The 19,489-nt window shown below is 53.6% G+C and overlaps 2 protein-coding genes across 2 annotated transcripts; both read left to right on the top strand.

The window, feature by feature from the left end:
• The first annotated feature begins 4,887 nt into the window (after positions 1–4,887).
• GJB5 (gap junction protein beta 5) lies at positions 4,888–8,485 on the top strand. Its single transcript, XM_080801318.1, has 2 exons — positions 4,888–5,243; positions 7,347–8,485. Exon 2 carries the CDS (start codon positions 7,374–7,376, stop codon positions 8,193–8,195), a length of 822 nt encoding a protein of 273 aa, XP_080657444.1. The 5' UTR covers positions 4,888–5,243; positions 7,347–7,373; the 3' UTR covers positions 8,196–8,485.
• Positions 8,486–9,759: 1,274 nt separating this feature from the next.
• Positions 9,760–17,077, top strand: GJB4 (gap junction protein beta 4). Its single transcript, XM_080802219.1, has 3 exons — positions 9,760–9,807; positions 11,188–12,060; positions 15,805–17,077. Exons 2-3 carry the CDS (start codon positions 11,274–11,276, stop codon positions 15,852–15,854), a joined length of 837 nt encoding a protein of 278 aa, XP_080658345.1. The 5' UTR covers positions 9,760–9,807; positions 11,188–11,273; the 3' UTR covers positions 15,855–17,077.
• The last annotated feature ends 2,412 nt before the right edge of the window (positions 17,078–19,489 follow it).

Below are 19,489 nucleotides of genomic sequence, written 5' to 3'. Positions count from 1 at the left end.
CATGACTTGCATTTTCAAAGAAGACTCTGTTGTAGCGGCAATGGGAGGACGGGGAACTGTTATGTGTTTGGTGAATGTAGAACATTTGGCCTACTTTCTGGCACAGAGAAGGAGCTCAATAATGAAACGAACATTATTATCCCATTTTCAAGTTTTTCTACCTCCCCCCATTGGAGGGAATAGGCACCCCCTCAGCCCCACAGGCTGACTTCTCTTGCCAAAAGAACAAAACGTTACTCTCCTTTGGGAACAGTGGTTTCAATAGTCACCAGTGGGGTCGCAGGCCACAGTGCCTACACGGCCCTTTGCATGGTGCATTTAGAAGGGAGCTTGGGGGTGGGCATTGGCTGGTCTCCAGAAAAGAGTCAGCTCCCACCCACCCCATACCCCTTAACAGGGATAACAGGCAGGAAACAGGCAGAGCTGGTCCCCCAGGGACGACAGCAATGTGTCCTGGAAGTAGGGCTGAGGGAAGGATCGGTCTGAGCCAGAGGACCTGTCAAAGATGATAAGGAAGTTCAGGAATGCCCAGGCTGAGCACTGGGGAACGTGGAAGTGGGGCTGGAGAACCAGGAAAGAGAAGAATGAGAGGGGAAAGGATGGCAGATACAAGGCAGGCGCCATTGTCCAATGGCCCTCCAGCCTCTTCCCCATCGGTTCCCGTCTACCCGGAAAGAAACTCTTCTTCAGCCCGGATGCCTCTGTCCCGCCTTTTTCCCTTGCAAGCTTCCTAAACAGGTATATTCTGCACGTTCCCCATCTGTTGCCCTCTGGTTTCTGTCCCCACGGCTCTGCTGAATTATTCTGCCAAAAGTCACCAGAGACCTTGATTGACCTCTCTGCAGATGGGGTTCCTGCAAGACACGTTCATGACATTGTCCCCTCCCCTGTGTGCCCCAGTCTACCCTGCCACAAATGACACTCTTTCTTGCCTGCTTCCTAAAGTCAGCTCTCCCCAGAGCTCTGTCTGCACCCTCTTCTCTTGCCACCCAGCACACACTCCAAGGCCACGTCCTGGGGCTTCCATCACCCCTTTGGGGCTGAGGACTCCCAAAGTACATCTCCAGCCATTGCTGTCAACTGCTGGCCGTGGACAGTCCACGTAGCTGTCCTCCAACCCCTCCCACTCAGCATGGGAAGCACTGAACTCACTAACTCCCAAACATCTGGAAAGAACCTATGCATTACCTGTCCCTCTCCAAACAACCTGCTTTTCCTCCTATATTCCTTACTTCCATCAGCAGACCCAGCACCTGCCCAATCACCAAAACCAGCCACCTGGGAATCATCCAGGGTCTTCCTACCTACCCGCTGCATCCAGTCAGACCCCATACACCAGCTGTACTTATCGACTACTTCCCAAATCCATCCCTCTGGCTCCTCTTTCGCTTAAATCAACTGTGGTAACTTGTACCTCACATCTCACGTGCCTCTCATCTTGAACAGAGGGAGCTTTTTAAACATGCAGTCGATCCTTATTATTCACGGATTCCATATTTATGCATTCGTCTATTCACTAAAATGTATGTGTTTAACCCCCAAATCGATACACCCAGTGCTTTTGTAGTCATTCTTGGAGGGACACAGAGGAGCCGAGAATTTGAGATCCCTCCCTTCCCGACGTGCAGGTTCCCAGCTGAGCTTCCCAGCTGCCGTCCTCTTTCAGCTCTGAGACTTTGAACAAATGTCCTATCTGAAGGCAATTCATTGCCACATTTTCTCCTTTTGGGGTTTTTGTTGGTGATGTTGCTGTTTAAATGGGCCCCTAAGGGTAACCCCGAGGAGCGGTCCAGTTCCTGAGCACAGTTCCTGAGCCTCAGGGGGAAAATCCGTGAGGTTGATGAGCTTTGTTCTGGCATGACTTATGGTGCCTTGGCTGTGAGTTCAATGTTAATGACTCCACAATATATATTAGATAAGGTGTCTTTAAGAAGAAACGCACATAAGACAAGGTCGTGTGTTGATCAGCTGATGAACATTTAACAACCAGAGCCTCACAGATCCTAACACTGCCTTTCACCCACTGGCCATGGTGCAGTTTTTGCTAACTCCATGTTTGTGGTGACTTTACAGAACATGAGAGCCATGGATAATGAGAATCGACTGTACCAGTATGAACGTAGCTTCCTTCCTTCCCTCACTCCTTCCTCTGCACACAAGATACAGCCAAACTCCTTAGCACAGGGTTCTCAGTCTTTTATGGTCCAGGCTGTCCTTGCCAAGCTTCCAGGCACCTTCTGGTGCCCCCACCGCCCCCACCCAGTCTGCTCTCTAAAGCTCTTCCATTGTCTTTCTTTTTAAGATTTATTTATTTATTGGGGGGCAGGGAGAGAGAGAGAAAGAATCTCCAAGCAGACTCCCAGCTGAGCATGGAGCCCAACTCAGGGCTCAATCCTACAATCCTGAGATCATGACCTGAATGGAAACCAAGAGTCAGATGTTTAGTCACCCAAGTCAGCCAGGTGCCCCTCTTCCATTGTCTTTCTTTTAAAAAAAATTTTTATTTATTTATGTGAGAGAGAAAGAGAGAGTGACAGAGAGAGAGAGCACAAGCAGGGGGAGTGGCAGGCAGAGGGAGGGGAGCAGGCTCCCCTCTGACCAGGGAGCTCGATGTGGGATTCAATCCCAGGACTCTGTGATCATGACCTGAGCCAAAGGCAGATGCCTAACAGACTGAGCCACCCAGGGGTCCCTTCCATTGTCTTTCACAGAGCTCCTCTGCAGCTCTCTGCTTCAGAGGCCTCTCCTCCTCAGCATTTCTTGGTGAACTCCTATACATCCTTCAAGACCCAACTTACCTTGTCTGGATCTCCCTTTGGCAGAATTTGACACTCCCTTCTCTGTTGGATGTTGCTTATAGCACCTCTCCCAATGTTGGACCTAATCCATCCAAGCTTCCCCCCTTCCCTGTGCTTGATCATCATTTAGGGGGAAGAATGTAGAAAGGAACAAGTGTGCGTGAATTTTTGCAGGGTGCATGCGTTTCCAACATCATTGGTTCAGCAAACATAAATGCAGCCTCACTCGTTCCCAGGCACCATCCCGGGTCCCAGGGGTATAGCAGTGAATAAAACAAAGCATTGTCCCATGCACACAACACTGTGCCTAGAAGGTGTGGCCCGTGTACGGGTGTGTACTTGTGGGGTTGCATCGTGCTTTCTATGGATCAGTGGTTTCTGTGGCTCCTGGACACACAGTCCATTGAATTCTGACTCTGTGTGACCTGCTGATAAAGGACATCTTAGAAGCTCATTAGGATAAGAGGCTGTGTCTCTGCACTGATGAGAAACTCTGTAGGGGTGCCCCCTGCGCCCCCTGCCTACCCCTCCAACAGTCACTGTCTGGCCTGGGTTTTGCCTCTCCAACCCAAAGTCAACATTCATCCACAGGAGACTTTCTCTGGCGAGTATGTCTGCCTCCCCCTCCCTTCTCTGCCTTCCCTCCTTCTCAGAGAGGAAAGGCCTAGGAATAAGGAAAAGAGGAGGAAGTCACTTTCTGTGAGTGCACACCACGTGCCAGGCATGGTGGGAGGGGGGCAGTTCAGCTCCCGCACATCAGAGGTAATCATAAAAAGGGCTTCCTTCATTCCCGGCTCTGTTCCAGAGCTGTACCTCTATGAGCTGGGTTAACCAGCGCCACAGCCCTACCAGGTAGGCGATGTTACTGTCCCACTCTGCAGATAAGAAATGGAGGCATCACATGGCAAGGAAGAGGCAGAAGTGGGATTCGGGCCCCGCAGGCTGTGCTCGGTCACTGGGCAGCATCATGCTTATTCCGTGTCCCTCCTCCCCCTCGCCACCTCAGGGGCACATAATGTCTCACTGTACTTTGGAGGAGAGGGAAATTGCCCAGATCTCAAAGTACCAGAAGTGAGATTAAAATCCAGAGGTGTGAGATTCCCAATGCAGGGGTGGGGGTCCAGAGACAGAGATCCCCTGCCTTACAACAGTTCCCTGAAATGCCTCCCCCATCAGACAGGGAGGTCCCTGCTCTGGACAGGACTTGTCTGTTCCCAAGCGCTTCCTGCTGGGGCTCACCCTGGAGGCCGTTCTGACACCAGGGTATCTCCAAGCCCCTATCTGTGTGCCTGCCCAGGCTCTCCAGATCCTTTCTTTATCTGCGTAGCCTTGTACCAAACATAACACCTGGAACACAGCAGTGTCTCAGCAATGATTCTTGAATTGAGAACAAGGGTTATTTTGTGTGGTGTTGAGGATGGGGGGGTCTGCGTATGTGTCTCTTTTGGGGAAGGGGTGGCTCTCTGCACAATCCCTCATGTCTCCAGCATAGGGGTCCAAATACTGAGCTGAAGTCCAGCAGCCACGGGATGGTGGGGGAGGGGAGCCTGGGCCCAGAAACCTGCTCCATGCCCCCTCGGCAGTCATGAGAGGCTCTGTGCAGCTGGTACTAGACTTCTCAGTGGGCCATCAAAGCCAGGTGGGTGATTTCCTGGGGGCCAGGGGCTGGTCTGCCTTATGCCCTGCTGACTAGTCCCTTTTGGCGTGGATTGATTTGTTTATGCAACAGATAGGTTCTACTTGGAATGAGCTCAGTTAAGATCAACTATTCCAATACAGTCACAATGATGGGGAAGTTCAAGGCCATGGAAGCTCTAAGCCACCTGAAACAACAGTCAGGGAAGGCTTCTTGGAGGAGTACCAGGTACTGAGAAAGGCGAGGGGAGGGTATCCTAGGGCAGGCAATGGATGGGGCAAATGCATATGGGCTGGAGACAGAGTTTGCGAGTCATGGCGTTTCAGGAAAATAACTGAAGCCAGAAGAATGGAAGGCCAGAGAGCAGCCCCTAGAGTCCCAAGAAGGAGCATGGGGACTCTTTGGAGAAGGTTGAGAAGGCAGGACAGACCTCAGCTCCTCCCACACAAGGCCAGAGATGAGAGGACAAGCAGGGGCTCAGAACGGACCTACGGTTCTCCCCTCAGAGGATGCCCGGACTCTGGGCTCTGCGCCCCAGGAAGAGTGAACCATGAACCCTTCAGCGTCTGGGCCTCCTCGGAGGAAGTCTGGGGAGGCTGGGGCCCAGCCAATGGCAGTGGCAGGCGCAGCAAGCCCTCCTCCTCGGCCGGCGGCACACCCAGCTGCGTGCTGACTCCACAGGCTCTGTCCCAGAATGTGCTGCCCCAAACACCCTCCCTCGTTCTGACATGAGTTCCAGCTGCCTGCAGAGTCCGATTTCCAGCGGCCAGGAGCCAGTACACAGAGAGCCCTGAGGAGGAGCCCCCCAGGTAAGGTCACTTGTGTCCATATGGACCCTTGGCATATGTAGCAGAGGGAGACTTCTCCAGTGACGAGGCGAGAGGGGGGCCTGGACATAGCTACCATCCTGGGTTCTGATGGGACAGGAATGGAGGGTTCCTCCCTCCTCTGCCCTGCCTTCTTCCTGCTCTCCCCAGCTCAGAAGAGGTGGGAACCAGGGACCGAGTGGGAGAGGGGCTCACAGGGGTGCCAGCAGCTGAATGAGCAAGGGAGGCAGCTCTGTCTGGGCCTGCAGAGTCCCAACCACCACACCCCAGGTGGGATGGGCCAAAAGCCTCTGGGGACTAAGGGGGGGAGTCTCCCAGGCTGCTCCCAGGCCTGCGAGCTGCCAGGAGTTCCGCCCACACTAGGCGGGCCTGAGCAAAGACAAGCCCATGACTCACAACCAAGCGGTAGGTGGTATAGACAGAGCAGTGGGGAGATAGGGTGAGAGCAAGACACTTCCAGCCTCCCTTCCCTGGCACCCACCTGGCAGAGGAGAGGGTGGGCACAGACCAGATGGGCGAGTACCTTCCTGAAACTTAAGCAAAGGGGCCTAGGCCCAGAGTGTGGTTCAAATCCCGGCTCTGCTACTTCCCAGCTGAGCAACTATGAGCAAATTAATTACCTCTCTGTGCTCCACTTTCCTCATCTGGAAATTGGAAATAAAAAATATCATACCCTTTCATAGAGTTGCTGTACTGGTTCACACAAAGTGCTAAGAACAGTGCCTGGAGCAGTGTGACTACCCCATAAGTGTTGGCTCTTACCACTTCCCTGTCCATCAGCAGCAGATCCCACAGGCCGTCAGGACCGCACAGTGACCAGTGCCTACACATGCCCTGGGAAGGGCATCAGGAACCCCTTAGAGCAAGAGGCTATGCGGTCCCCCTGAGGTCCCAGGGGAGGCCAGCAGGTGAAACCACAGTGCCTTGGTCTCAGGGGACTCCCCCCCCCCCGCCCCCAGCCCCAGCCCTGCCCCACCAGGAACCAGGAAGAATTCCAAGCGAGGAAGTGAGAGTCTGGCTCTGAGTGGCAGTCACATTCTGTAAACGGAGGTAGATCTGACACCTGTGTGTTCATCCCGCCAAACTCAACAGCGAAACTGACCAGAGCAGCATTTCCCATTTTGCAGTTGTGACAAGACTATTCCACACGGTGATTTAAAAAAAAATTAAAAAAAAAAAAAAAGCTTTTGTGGTCAAAGGAGTTCAGGCAATGCTCCATATTTCTTCCCTTTTGGGGATTCAAGTGTCAATGTATTCACTTGGTCAACTAAGGGCCTTATTTAACTTTGCTAATCGATTCTCGGCCTTTTGGCTAAGATCAAGTGTAACTTTGCTGAACCTACGTTTGCCTACCTTTCTTGAACACAGAATCCTTTTCTTTCACTGCTCCAGTTGCCAAACTATGGGCAGAGTTCCACAGAACACCAGTTTAGGAATCCCCAGAACACCAGGCTACTCTGGGAACGTTATTGGATAAAGAGAACAATTGTCCCCTACTTTATCTTTCAGCAGGGTTGCCACTGGCCTTGCTTCAAGTGACCTGCACGTGAGCAAGACATTTGCCTGGGTATTTACTAAGTGTTAGACCAGATGGGAGTTTGGGGACAAATTTCCTGCAGTCTCTCCCACCCAACCCCTTAAGCCAAGTAAAGGGCAAGTAGCAGGTTCCCCTTAGGAGGGGCTAAGAGGAGAGGGGCTCAAAAGGAGAGAAGTCTTCCTAAGGCTCTGCCCCCTGAGGAGGAGGACCAGGGTTGGAACAGAGGGAGAGGGCAGAATGTCCCACAACTCAAGCTTTCACGCTGCAGGACTGCAAGACCAGAGCCTCAGCCCCAGGAAGGAAGAGTAGCTCCCTTCCCCCACTTTTATGGATTCTGGATTTAATCACCTGGGTTCTGACCCCAGCTCTGCCTTTAGTAGTTGTGCAACCTTCATAGCCCCCCGAACCTCTGTTTCCTCCATCTGTAAAATGAGGACAACAATAGAACCTAGCTCCTCTGTGACTGTGGGAATTGAGTACAGATGCTGTATTTCCATAAGGTGCTCAGAGTCAGTATTCTATAAATGTGGGAAATCATTATTTCCCAGCAGGAGCAGCCAACGTCTGGGTCCACTATGAACTGGGGGATCTTCGAAGGGCTCCTGAGCGGGGTCAACAAGTACTCCACTGCCTTTGGGCGCATCTGGCTGTCTCTGGTCTTCATCTTCCGCGTGCTGGTGTACCTGGTGACGGCTGAGCGGGTGTGGAGCGATGACCACAAGGATTTTGACTGCAACACCAAGCAGCCGGGCTGCTCCAATGTCTGCTTTGACGAGTTCTTCCCCGTGTCCCACGTGCGCCTCTGGGCCCTGCAGCTTATCCTGGTCACCTGCCCCTCGCTGCTCGTGGTCATGCACGTGGCCTACCGGGAGGCTCGGGAGAAGAAGCACCGAGAAGCGGTGGGGGAGGACGGCGGGCGCCTCTACCTGCACCCCGGCAAGAAGCGGGGTGGGCTCTGGTGGACGTATGTCTGCAGCCTGGTGTTCAAGGCCGCCGTGGACACCGCCTTCCTCTATATGTTCCACTCATTCTACCCCAGATATACCCTCCCTCATGTGGTCAAGTGCCACATAGCTCCGTGTCCCAACACGGTGGACTGCTTCATCTCCAAGCCCTCAGAGAAGAACATCTTCACTCTCTTCATGGTGGTCACGGCTGCCATTTGCATCCTGCTCAACCTCGTAGAGCTGGTCTACCTGGTGAGCAAGAGGTGCCGTGAGGGATTGGCGGCGAGGAGAGCCAGGGCCACAGGCATGGGCCATCGCCCAGACGGTGCCACCTCTTCCTGCAAGGGGGACGACCTCCTCTCAGGCGACCTCATCTTTCTGGGCTCGGATGCTCAACCTCCTCTCTTACCAGACATCCCTCGAGACCACGTGACGAAGACCATCCTGTGAGAGCCGCCTCGTCAAACCTGATGGTTTGCAGGGAGGGCCCTGCATCTCCCACAAGTGCAGCCTCGGGAGCAGGCAGCGGGGAGGGCCGGGCACCTACCCCAGCTGTGGGACCTTGGGCCAGTGACCTCTCTGAGTTGAACCTGCATTTCCTTTTATGTAAAATGGAAGTGAAGCCCACGTCCCGGGGTGTTGCTGTGAGAAGCGGTTTCTTTAGAAAATGGATGTGCAAGTACATTGTGGGGGCGGGGCAGGGATGGTCAAGGCTTAATAAAAATCAACTCATCCACTTGATTCAAGGTGCCATTCAGTCTTTTGGCCTTTGTGACCCTTCTCAAGTCACTGGCTCAACCTCTGTGTCCCTGCAAAGGGCTGGACCTGACCCGGCCTGGTGAGGGGCCATTCCCTCCCCCCAGTCAATGGTCCCCAGCACTCCTGGGGGGGTCATGCCACCTGCTCATGCTCTAGACAAGCCTTTATCCCCAGTTGCAAATTGAGGTCTGAGGACTATCTGAAAGTATAATGGGGCTTGGCCTGTGGGAAGCTGTGTGTTGCCATGGAAAGTTCATGAACTTTTGAGTCAGAACATTTGAGTTCGAACCCATGCTCCACTGGGACTCTGGGAAAGGGACTTCAGCTCCTCTCCAAAATGGGTTAATAGTACAGAGCCTGGTGTTGGGGGGGTGGGGGACTGGATGAGTTCATGGCTGTGGATGGGGTAAGCCAGCTGTAAAAGGCCACATAAATGTTAATCATTGGTATTAGGAAGTGCTCAATAAATGCTTGTGGGAAATGAAGCAGAGGAGCCCCTCCCTGGCTGCTCATTAACCCTCACTATCCCAGCCACCAGGACAGCCAGGAAGCAGACCCAAGCCCCCTCTGCAATCCCCACTGGGAAGTACCCTGACTTCCCCAGAAGGCTTCCCCAGAGGCCCAGAGAGGACAGACCTCCACTGGGCCCACACCACCTGGGACACTTCCTGCTGTCCGCCTGCGTTCTTTATCTCCGCCAGGGCAGCAGGTGTCCTCCTCTAAAAGAACCATGATCAGCTCCTCCCATCCCCTCCACAGCTCACCAGCAGCCCAAGATCTAGTTCCCAGAAATGTCCCCGCCAGGGTGGGATGTGATCCTGGGCTGGATCAAGGTTGCCACTCTCCACGGATGGTAGCTGCTCTGGACCACGCTTCCAGAGCAAAGGGCAGGAGAGAGGACTGGGGACAGATAGACCAGGGGCAATAAGGTAATGGGAAGGGGGTGGGGCAACAGATAGGGACCACTGGTACTGACCCAGGCCCTGGCATAAGGCTATCCTCCTGCACTGCTCCCCCCCAAAGACAGCTTCACCCACATACCTGCCAGCCCAGGGAGCCAGACCCAGCCATGCCCGTCCAGGCTGGAGAGAAGGCGTGGGCCAGGGGAGAGAGCCGCAGGTGTTTGCTCTGAATATGTGCCCGGGGAAGTCCGCCTGCCTGCCCACCCGCTCACTCTCCCTTGGCTCATTGGCTCAGAAAGCTCCACCCAGCACAGGAGTGAGGAACAAAAGCTGCCTCCGGGAGGCCCTCAGGCAGACAGACAAGCCCAGGGACCGGAAAGTCGCTGCTAGACCCGAGAAAGGTGAGGCCCAAATTGGGCAGCAGACCGGGCTGGGAAGCAGGGACTGGATGGGCTGAGGATCCGCGGAACACGGGCTGCAGCCTGGGCTCCTGGGAGGAGCGGGGGGGGGGGGGGGGGACAGAGGATCCCTGGAGAAACACCAAGGAAGCCCCAAGGAGGGGGAGGGATGTCCTGTCAGTCCAAAGGGAAGACAGAGGACCAGAGAAGACACAAGGAAGTGGGGGGTCTGGAAGAGGGAGTTTCAGTTCAGCAAACGTCTATCAATGTGTTCACCGGGCCAGGCCAGGTGCTGAGTGCTAGGGAAACAGACGAATGAGCTGTAGAAGCTTGCCCTCCAGGCACTGACAGTCTGTCATGGAGGCAGGGAAACAGACCATCTGAGTGCCGTGATCGATTCCACAGAGAAGGGTACTCGGAAAATGTCCCAGGGTCACAAGCTCTGAAGATGCTGAGGTCTGAGTCAGGGGCAGGGGAGGGGCAGGGGCCAGGATGGAACCTGATGGCGCTCCAGATAAGGGGGTGTGGAGGACTGAGAGCACTCGGAGAGGGGCCTGACCTGGAGTAATGGGAGAGCTGGCTAGCACAGAAGGAAGGTATTCCTGAGAGGAGAAGTAAGTGATGGGGAGAGGACTGAACCAGAATCCAGAATCCTGCCTCTGTCCCTTTCCCAGACCCTCCCTAAAGTTGAAATGGTTGGAATTCCAGAGAAACCCAGTGTGGTCAGGACAGTCGGCACTGGGGTGGGGGAGGGGTGGTGGGTAATGCCAAACCCCAGGGTTCCAAAGAGCCTGCTTAGTCTGGGAGGAAATGTCAGGGCTGGGGTTGTCCTGGGCCTCTCGGTGAGGTGTGAGGTAAGGACAGCTATCACTCAGGGGGCAGCCAAAGAGGCCAATAGCAACACGCCCAGCACAGGGCCAGGCTCCCGTGGGCACTCAGTAGAAGTTGCATGAAGATAAAGACATACCATCCTCCCCTCCTGCCCCTGTCCAGTCCTGGCAGCTGAAAGGAGGGCAGTCACCCAAACCCCACCTTCGTCCTGTTTCTGTAGAAGTCGTGTGGTCCACAGGGCTGAAACCTGGGGTCAAAGAAGTTGGCAGGTATATGCATGTGAGATGATCATCCTTCACATTTATCCATTACTTCATAGAATAAACTCGTCCCTGGTTTTAGAACTGGAAGGTGGGGGTTCAAGGCCAGCCCTGCCACTTCCAGCTGGGAGCCTAGGCTGGGTGCCTCCCTGGGCCTTAGCTTCCTCCCCTGTGAAATGGGGATAAGAGCCATCCCGACCCCACCAAGTCACGGCAAGTGAGGACGTGATGACAGAGGGTTGGTGAAAGGGCTTTGCCAATTGCACCTTTAACAAAGGACACCCACTTCCAGGGTCTCCCGGCCCCGTGGCCCCCACGCCCTGAGTGGGTGCTCCCGGCTGCAGACGGTCCACGCGAGGAAGCAAGGACACAATCGTCATGAACTGGGCGTCCCTGCAGGGCCTCCTGAGTGGGGTCAACAAGTATTCCACGGCGCTGGGCCGCATCTGGCTGTCAGTGGTGTTCATCTTCCGTGTGCTGGTGTACGTGGTGGCGGCCGAGGAGGTGTGGGACGATGAGCAGAAGGACTTCGTCTGCAACACCAAGCAGCCGGGCTGCCCCAACGTCTGCTACGATGAGTTCTTCCCCGTGTCCCACGTGCGCCTCTGGGCCCTGCAACTCATCCTGGTCACCTGCCCCTCGCTGCTCGTGGTCATGCACGTGGCCTACCGCCAGGAGCGCGAGCGCCGCCACCGCCTGAAGCACGGGCCCAGCGCCCCGTCCCTGTACGACAACCCGAGCAAGAAGCGGGGCGGGCTCTGGTGGACCTACCTGCTGAGTCTCCTCTTCAAGGCGGCCGTCGACGCCGGTTTCCTCTACCTCTTCCACTGCCTCTACGAGGATTACGACATGCCACGGGTGGTGGCCTGCTCCGAGTCCCCTTGCCCCCACACGGTGGACTGCTACATCTCCCGGCCCACCGAGAAGAAGGTCTTCACCTACTTCATGGTGGCCACTGCTGTCATCTGCATCCTGCTCAACCTCAGTGAGGTCACCTACCTGGTGGGCAAGAGGTGCCTGGAGACCTTCAGCCCAAGGCGCAAGCGGTCTCGGCACCGGGACCGCCTACCCGACACCTGCCCCCCGTACGTCCTCTCCCAGGGAGAGCACCCCCAAGATGGGAACTCTGTCCTAATGAAGGCTGGGTCGGCCACAATGGAGGCAGGTGGGTTTCCATGACCTGTGAGGGCAGTGGCGAGGATCACTGGGGCTGTGGGCTGTTCCCTAAGGCCCCACCAGGGCAGGGGCATCTTTTCAGTGACAGTGCGGGGGAGGAAGATGGTTGCGGGGCTCAGGAAGCCCACCCCTGGAGAGCAGTTTGGTCCCTGGGTCCTGAGTCCCAGGGGAGGGAAGTTGACGGCTGGTGGGAATTTTGTATAAGGCAATGGGGTGTGTGAAAAACATTAATAAATGTGATTTTCCCAGTATTTTATAGCCTGGGTGGGGCGTGGTGTGTAGAAGCATCAGGGGGGCTCAGCATGGACCTCAGTAAGGAAGCCACAACCACTCAGTGGGCACCTGAGCCCCGAGACCTCAGATCCAAGTTCATCCATCACACACACACACACACCACAACATACGCCACAAAAAGGGCACTCCCAGGACACCGTGGGAATATGGAGAGGCCGCTCCAGGGGTCTCTGGACTCTGCAAGCAGTTAGCCAAGGCAGGAGGAGTGGGACTGCAGGAGACTCCGGGGCCAGCACGGTTCTGTTCTCCGGTGAACGCATGTGGTTCAGGAGGCCTCTGCCTCCGCCATTCCAGACTCCCTCACCCTGTCCAGCACAGGTCTCAGGGAAGTGAGTCTCCTCTGAGGGTGAGATGGGAAGGCCTGGATAGGGTACAATGGTACTGAGAACAAGCCCAGGATGGGGAGTCTGCCAGGATGCCCAAGGGGGTTAACCCCACAAGCCAGAAACCTACTGAGAGCATCTGAGCTAAAGGGTCCCTCCCACAGCCTCAGGTCTGAGGAATTCCCCTTCTCTTACCCAGACATGCATACCCTCATCCCCCCACCCCCACCCCACCAGACCTTAACCACGCCCAGAGCCGCACCTCCAGCCCAGACCTGCCTCTGAGCCCCAGAGCCTCCCACCATCTGCCCAGGGATCAACGCTCCAGGAGGCCCCCAGGTCTCCTCCAGTCAGCAGCTCCCAAAGGGACAGCAAGGACCCTCCTCACGCATCACCCACCCCCCACCATGGATGGCGCGCCCGCCACCCAGCTGTCCAAGCCGGGAGCTATCCTGACACCCTCATGCCTTCCCATCTTCCAGCCTCTCACGGCACACAAGCCACTGCAGTATCACATCCCACCCACCCACCCCCCATTCCAACTCTAAACTCCTGAGTCTGCCCTCCCTCTCCCGCCACTCTTCCACCGCTGGGACAGAGTGGCTTTCTACACACGCACCGGCCGGAGTTTCTCCTGCTTCAAAAACAAAAACTCTTCCACGCCCACCACTACTCCCCCACTGCCTCTCCACCTGGTCCCTGCTGACCTCCCCGACATCACCCCTGCTTCCTCCCTCCTTGTACTCCCCAATAATACCAAACGGCTTATGGGTCCCCAACCAGATATCACACTGCCTCACGCCTCGGGCCTTCGGATATGTGTTCCGGCCACCAGGAATGCCCTTCCTTCCTCCTCTGGGACCCTTCCTCAGATCCCAAGGTCCGAACCCTTAAGCCTAGCTTGCTCTTGGGCCATTCTCCCCATCAGTCTGTGAGCCCTTCACGAGCAGGACGCTGACTCACCCAGGTCCCCAGCTACCTTTAATAAATGTTTGGTAAATGAGTAAATGGGCTACGAGCTGCTCGGGGAAGGGACTTGTCTTGTTTACCTGACTCCTTCACTACACCTTGGCCAGGGAGTGCAGATAAGACGTCCTCTCATGGGTTTGTAAGTTCCATCATTGTTGATGTTTTAACTAAATCTAGCCTAACCGTTTCATTTATAGTTGAGGAAACTGGCCTAGAGAGAGGAGGGGAACTTCCACACCCACGCAGATGGGCTGAGTCTATAGGGGCCTGGGGTCCGTAGAGAGCCTCTCTGCCTCCCCCTCCCTGAATCATGGGACAAGATCAGCAGTCTTTTCATCTTAGTTCAGGGTTCCTGAAAGCAGAGCCAGTGGCAGGAATTCATGTGCCTGAGGATGAAGGAATGAGGGAAGCAGGCAAGGGAAGAGACTGACCTGGGTATGGGCTCAGGGACATTTAGCCTTGACCCCTGTGCAGTGAGGGGCCTTCCGACCACACATGCCACCACTGAGTTGTTCCCACTGGAGGAGAGGGCACCAGGCATTGGAACTCCCATATCAGTCAGTCGTTGGCTTGAGTCCAGCCCGTGGGCAGGAGGGCTGACAGGAAGGGGTAGGTGACTCCCATTCAATTAAGGTCAAATCTCCAGGGGCAGCCATAAGCCATGAGCATCTTATATTCACAGCAGCTAAGGAATGGGTGTCCCCAACTAAAGGGGACATGGGCAGGGCACCAATACCATCACTGAACTCCTGATCCCAGGAAATAAGGGTAGCTCTACCTCCAATCCAGACCAGAGCTATGACCACCCAATCCCAGAACATAGGCTGGCGCTCTCAACCCATTCAGAACCACTCAGACCCAAGCAGCAGCCAAATGTCGGCCAGCAGACCAGCCATAGCCCACTCCCTGTGGGATTCCAGAGTCCCCATCCCAGTGTCCACCACGGGGCCAGCATCGGGGGAGGGCATCCAGGGACCGGACTCCTGTGGCAGCCCTCTTCATGGGATCTGCTCCCAGAAGTCCCAAGTCCCCAGCCAGTGAGCCATACAGAACGGAACACCATCTGAGCCGCCCAAAGCCTCGGAGAAGCTGGAAGAATCCTCTAGAAACACATCCGCCAGGGCATTTTCATCCTCAGTCCCACCCACTCTCTCAAGAACACCCCCACCCCAGTGGCTACCACTCTCAGACTTTCCCACCTCCCCTTCTTGAAATCTCTTCGCTCAGCTGGGCCTCTGCCATCTGTCCCCTCCACCTTCTGCCCCACCCCCACTGCTGCCCCCTCATTGCTCTTCCACTCATGAAAGACTTGAGGAGTCAGGGTCTTGGGGTATACTCTTACATCCCAGGGCGGCGGGAACCATCTGGGCGTCACTCCATCCTTTTCATGCCATGCCCTCTGTGTCTCTCATGACCTCCTCCTCCACTGCATTTAGCTACCCACTCACAGGACCACACCTGGGACTTTGTCTTCACCCAGAATCTCTCATTGGATTCAAATCAACAAATATTTATTGTTCAATTTTACGTGACAAACCCCATGCTACATGCCAAGGATTCATCTGGGAAGAATCAGATACAGTCCCCGATCTCATGGAGTTTACATCCCATGAAGAGGACAGCTTATGGCAGGCTGGGGAGCACAGGGTGCTGGGGAGAGGGGGAAGGTGGATCCAACAGCCAGAGATGCAGGAAAAACTTCCCTGAGGCTTCTTTTTTTTTTTTTTTTTAAGATTTTATTTACTCATTTGAGAGAAAGAGAGAGTGCGTGCGCCCAGACTTGCAGGGTGGGAGGGAGGCACAGAGGGAGAGGGAGAAGCAGGCTCCACCCTGAGCAGGGAGCCTGATGCAGGGCTCCATCCCGGGACCCCAGGATCATGATGGGAGCTGAAGGCAGACCCTTAACCGACTGAGCCACCCAGATGTCCCTTCCCTGAGACTTCCTTAAGCTGATGCCTAGAGAAAGAAGAGGACTTTGCCAAGCAGAGCAGGAGCACGCCAGGTGGAGGGAGAGCAAGCTTGGTGAGGAGGATGGGAAGTACTCCAGGAGGAGGCTCCTGGGAGGACTCAGGCTGAAGCAGGCAGGGGCTGCGTCCGCAGCACTTTCTCGGTAAAGCCCTGTTCATGATCTTGGACTTTATCCTCAGGACAACGAGAAGTCACTGAAGAGGCTGAGCACTGGAGTGATGTGATCTAAGGCACGGTGCCTCTGGTTAATGTGCTGAGGGGCCCGGGCGGGGCCGTCTACTTGGAGACTGACACAAGCAGTCCAAGTCACAAACAACGATGGCCTCAACAAGGGTGTGCGCCACGGGGGTGAAGAAGTAGCTGGATTTAAGGAAGATTTATGAGACGGGGTCGGATCAATTTGGCGATCTGAGTGGGTGTGGGGATCAGGTGGAGAGGCACCAAAGTGACACCCAGGTTTCTGCTCTGGGTGACGGGGCCATCTCCCAAGGGGAGGAGCAGGTTTGCGGGAGATACAGGGGACTTCAGTCACAGACGCGCCGAGTCGGAGAGCTAGGTAAATTATCCCAGTTATCCCCTCTCTCTGCAGGACCAGCTCAGCCCCTGGAACCCCCTTCTCTCTTCCTCTCTCTCAAATTCTGTACTTATTACCATTTCTGGTGACTTCACCTCTAACACCTACCTCTCCGTGCTTTGACTTCCTTGTTTCCATCGATCTTTATTCACCCGTGACACCCACCCACATACACGCTCACGCCCCAGACCTCGGCAGTACCCAGAGCTCATCAACTCCTCTCCCTCTGCTTCCTGCTCCAGCACTCCCTCTGCCACACCTGTGGGTCCTCCCCACGTGGCTGTCCACCACCCCCTCTATGACCTCCCTTCCCTCTTTCCCCAACTCAAACTCCCAGGGCCCTCCATAGATGTATCCCCGATAGCTCCCTTGCCTTTGCCTGTTGCCGTAGTTACTCGGTAGGCAAGACCCCAAGTCCAGTTCAACCCCATTCTCCACGTGGCACCCGGAGCATCTGGAGAATAACCCAACCAGGCTGACTGGTTTCAATGGAAACTTCTGACCACAAACCTTGGGTGAACACTCAGCCCTTCTAGCAAATTCTGCATTTTCCTAAAACCCTAACCCTAGTCCCCAAGATGGCTGTATCACACCTTCTTCTCTTCCCCCAAAGCTTCAGTCCCCATACCCCTAAACCTCTCGGGCTGACAGGCAGGCATTATGTGCCCGTTCATCCTGCCTTCTCCCCTGGGACCTGGATGGGTGTCCCTGCTCCTGGTACCCCCTCCATTTAGACACTGGAGCCTTCAGCTATCACTGACTCTGGACGGTGCTCCACAGTTTTTGCCCTACAATTCTGTAAATATGCTAGAATGTCCTCTCTCTTTTTTTAATTACCTCTTGACACCACATCCTTCTCCTGCTACCACCACCTTTACAAAAAAACAAAACTCTCTAAAGGTTGTCTACACATGCTGTCTCCACTCCCTTACCACATTTACCCATGGCAGCCGGAGAAATCTTCTACCAAGGTGAGTCAAGTCATTCCCCTGCTCAAGACCCTCCAGGTGGTTTCCCATAATGGCCATGAAGACGAAAATACACTAAACTCATTGCTGTGGCCTGCAAAGCCCTACATGGATAGGCCTTGGCTGCCTCTCCAGACTCATCTTCTTCAGCTCTCCCCTCTGCACACACCCACCCACAATGGTCTTCTCCCATCTCGGAGTCTTTGCACTGGCTTTTGTTGGCAACAGTCTTCCCCCGACAGCTTCAAGTGACTTGTCTCGTTGTCATTCACATCTCAGCTCATACATCCCCTCCTCCAGGAGGCCATTTCTGACCCGCCCTTCCCAAAGAAAGCACGTACACCACAGTCGCTCTCTACCACATGACCCCATTTTATCTTCTTTGGAGCATTTACTAGTACATGAAATGTACTAGTGATTTGTTTACATGTCTGTTCTCAGTATCATCCCGCTAGGATGCACTCCTGAGAACGGGGACTCTGTCATGTCCAACCATTTATACACCAGCACCTAGAATAGCGCTTGACACATAGTAGCCACTCAATAAAAATACACCCAGATGGCAATGTCTAGTAGGCTGGTGGATGCTGGGGGGTGGAAGGACTGAATAGGAAACAATGATTTGGGAATTGTCGGCAAAATGCCTGAATATAGCATAAGATTTTGCTCCAAAATTATCCCTTAAGTAGGAAGGTTTTGTCTTACACCCAAGTCCTTACAAAGTCTCCCATGTTGTGAGGCATGCTCTCAATTACTGCATTTTGAACAATGGAATGCTCTTTGGGGGAAATTCATTAGCCTGAAATAACCCCAATCAATGAAGTCCTGGATATTCATGGCAGCCACTGGGTGGACTCAGAAAAAACGGAGAGAGAGACATTTCACACAGGTTCAATCATTACTCCTGGTGCTATAACCTTACAATAGCAAGTATTGTCTTTCTAGGCAAGCCCTGAAAAAAAAAAAAAAAAAAAAAAAAAACTTTGAGAACAACAAAGGAAGTGATTACGTTGTGGAGAATGACAAATACACACCTACCAGATGATTTTTTTTCTAAGTTATGCAACCTATTATTAAGCAACCAGGCTTTTATGGCAGAGAATAAAGTTTCCAGTATCATTCACAGATTTGAAAAGCACTATGTCACTAATAGCTTGGGCAAAAATAAAAGTTTGTGCATTCTGTAAAAGGTTAATGGTAACAAACCAAACTCTAATGATGTTAACCCAGGTGTCGTGGAGACATGTTCGAAGTTTAAATAAAATTGCTTCATAAGCTGTTCAGGGAAGGAAAAAATAATAGGTTTACTACATTGTTCTGTATAATACATGACCTTAAGATAGGTAGCGAACTCCAGAGAGTACTACACTAAGTGAAAGAAGTCAGACAGAGAAAAACAAATACCATATGATTTCACTCCTAAGTGGAGTTTAAGAAACAAAACGAACAAACGTGGGGGTCGGGAGCGAGAGAGAGACAAACCAAGAAACAGACCCTTAGCTATAGAAAAACAAACTGCTGGGGGCACCTGGGTGGCTCAGACTGGTAAGCGTCTGGCTTCAGCTCATGATCCCAGGGTCCTGAGATGGAGCCCCACTTCCCGGCTCCCCGCACAGCAAGGAGTCTGCTTCTCCCACTCCCTCCGCCCCCCCACCCCGCTTGTACTCTCTCCTTCTAGCTCTCTCTGAAATAAATAAATAAATAAATCTAGAAAAGAAAAAGAAAACAAACTGAAAGTTACCAGAGGGGAGGGGGCGGGGAGGGGGAAGGAGGAGGATGGCGCAGATAGGGGATGGTATAAATAAATAAATAAATAAATAAATGGGATTAAGGAGTGCAATTGTTGCGATGAGTACCAGGTATTTTATGTAAGTGTTGAATCACTAAAATCTACACCTGGAACTAAATTTACACTGTATGCTCACTAACTGGAATTAAAATGGAAACTTGGAAAGAAAAAAAAATAGGTAGCAAACTAAGTTAATAAAGTAAATTATTATTTCAACCACACTGAAAGTTTATATATTCAAATCAACCCCCAAACTTTTGAGGGTCTCCTCACTGGGAACATAGGGGGTTGTTGCCCTTTATTTCGAGTCTTCTATCTGGGCTTCCATGGTAGGTGGTAACTCAAGCTGTGAGGGTGGCTGATACTAGGCAGAGTCTTTGAGGGGTAGAGATGAGAAGATGCCCTAGGATGGAGGTTTAAAGGCCAAATAGAATGGGAGAAAGTGAGCAAAGGGGGCTGCAGGGTACATTGATATCATAGAACCCAAGGGAATATGATGTCATAGAGAAAAAAGATGATGTCACAGAAGCCAA

This window comes from Martes martes (genome assembly GCF_963455335.1).
Source record: "Martes martes genome assembly, chromosome: 4".
NCBI lineage: Eukaryota > Metazoa > Chordata > Mammalia > Carnivora > Mustelidae > Martes > Martes martes.
This window is presented reverse-complemented; position numbering and strand designations above follow the sequence as displayed.

Coding starts and splice junctions, on each gene's coding strand:
- GJB5 (XM_080801318.1), top strand. CDS start 7,374: ATGAACTGGGGGATCTTCGAAGGGCTCCTGAGCGGGGTCAACAAGTAC.
- GJB4 (XM_080802219.1), top strand. CDS start 11,274: ATGAACTGGGCGTCCCTGCAGGGCCTCCTGAGTGGGGTCAACAAGTAT. Junction 12,061..15,804: donor GTCGGCCACAATGGAGGCAG/GTGGGTTTCCAT, acceptor CTTTATCCTCAG/GACAACGAGAAGTCACTGAA.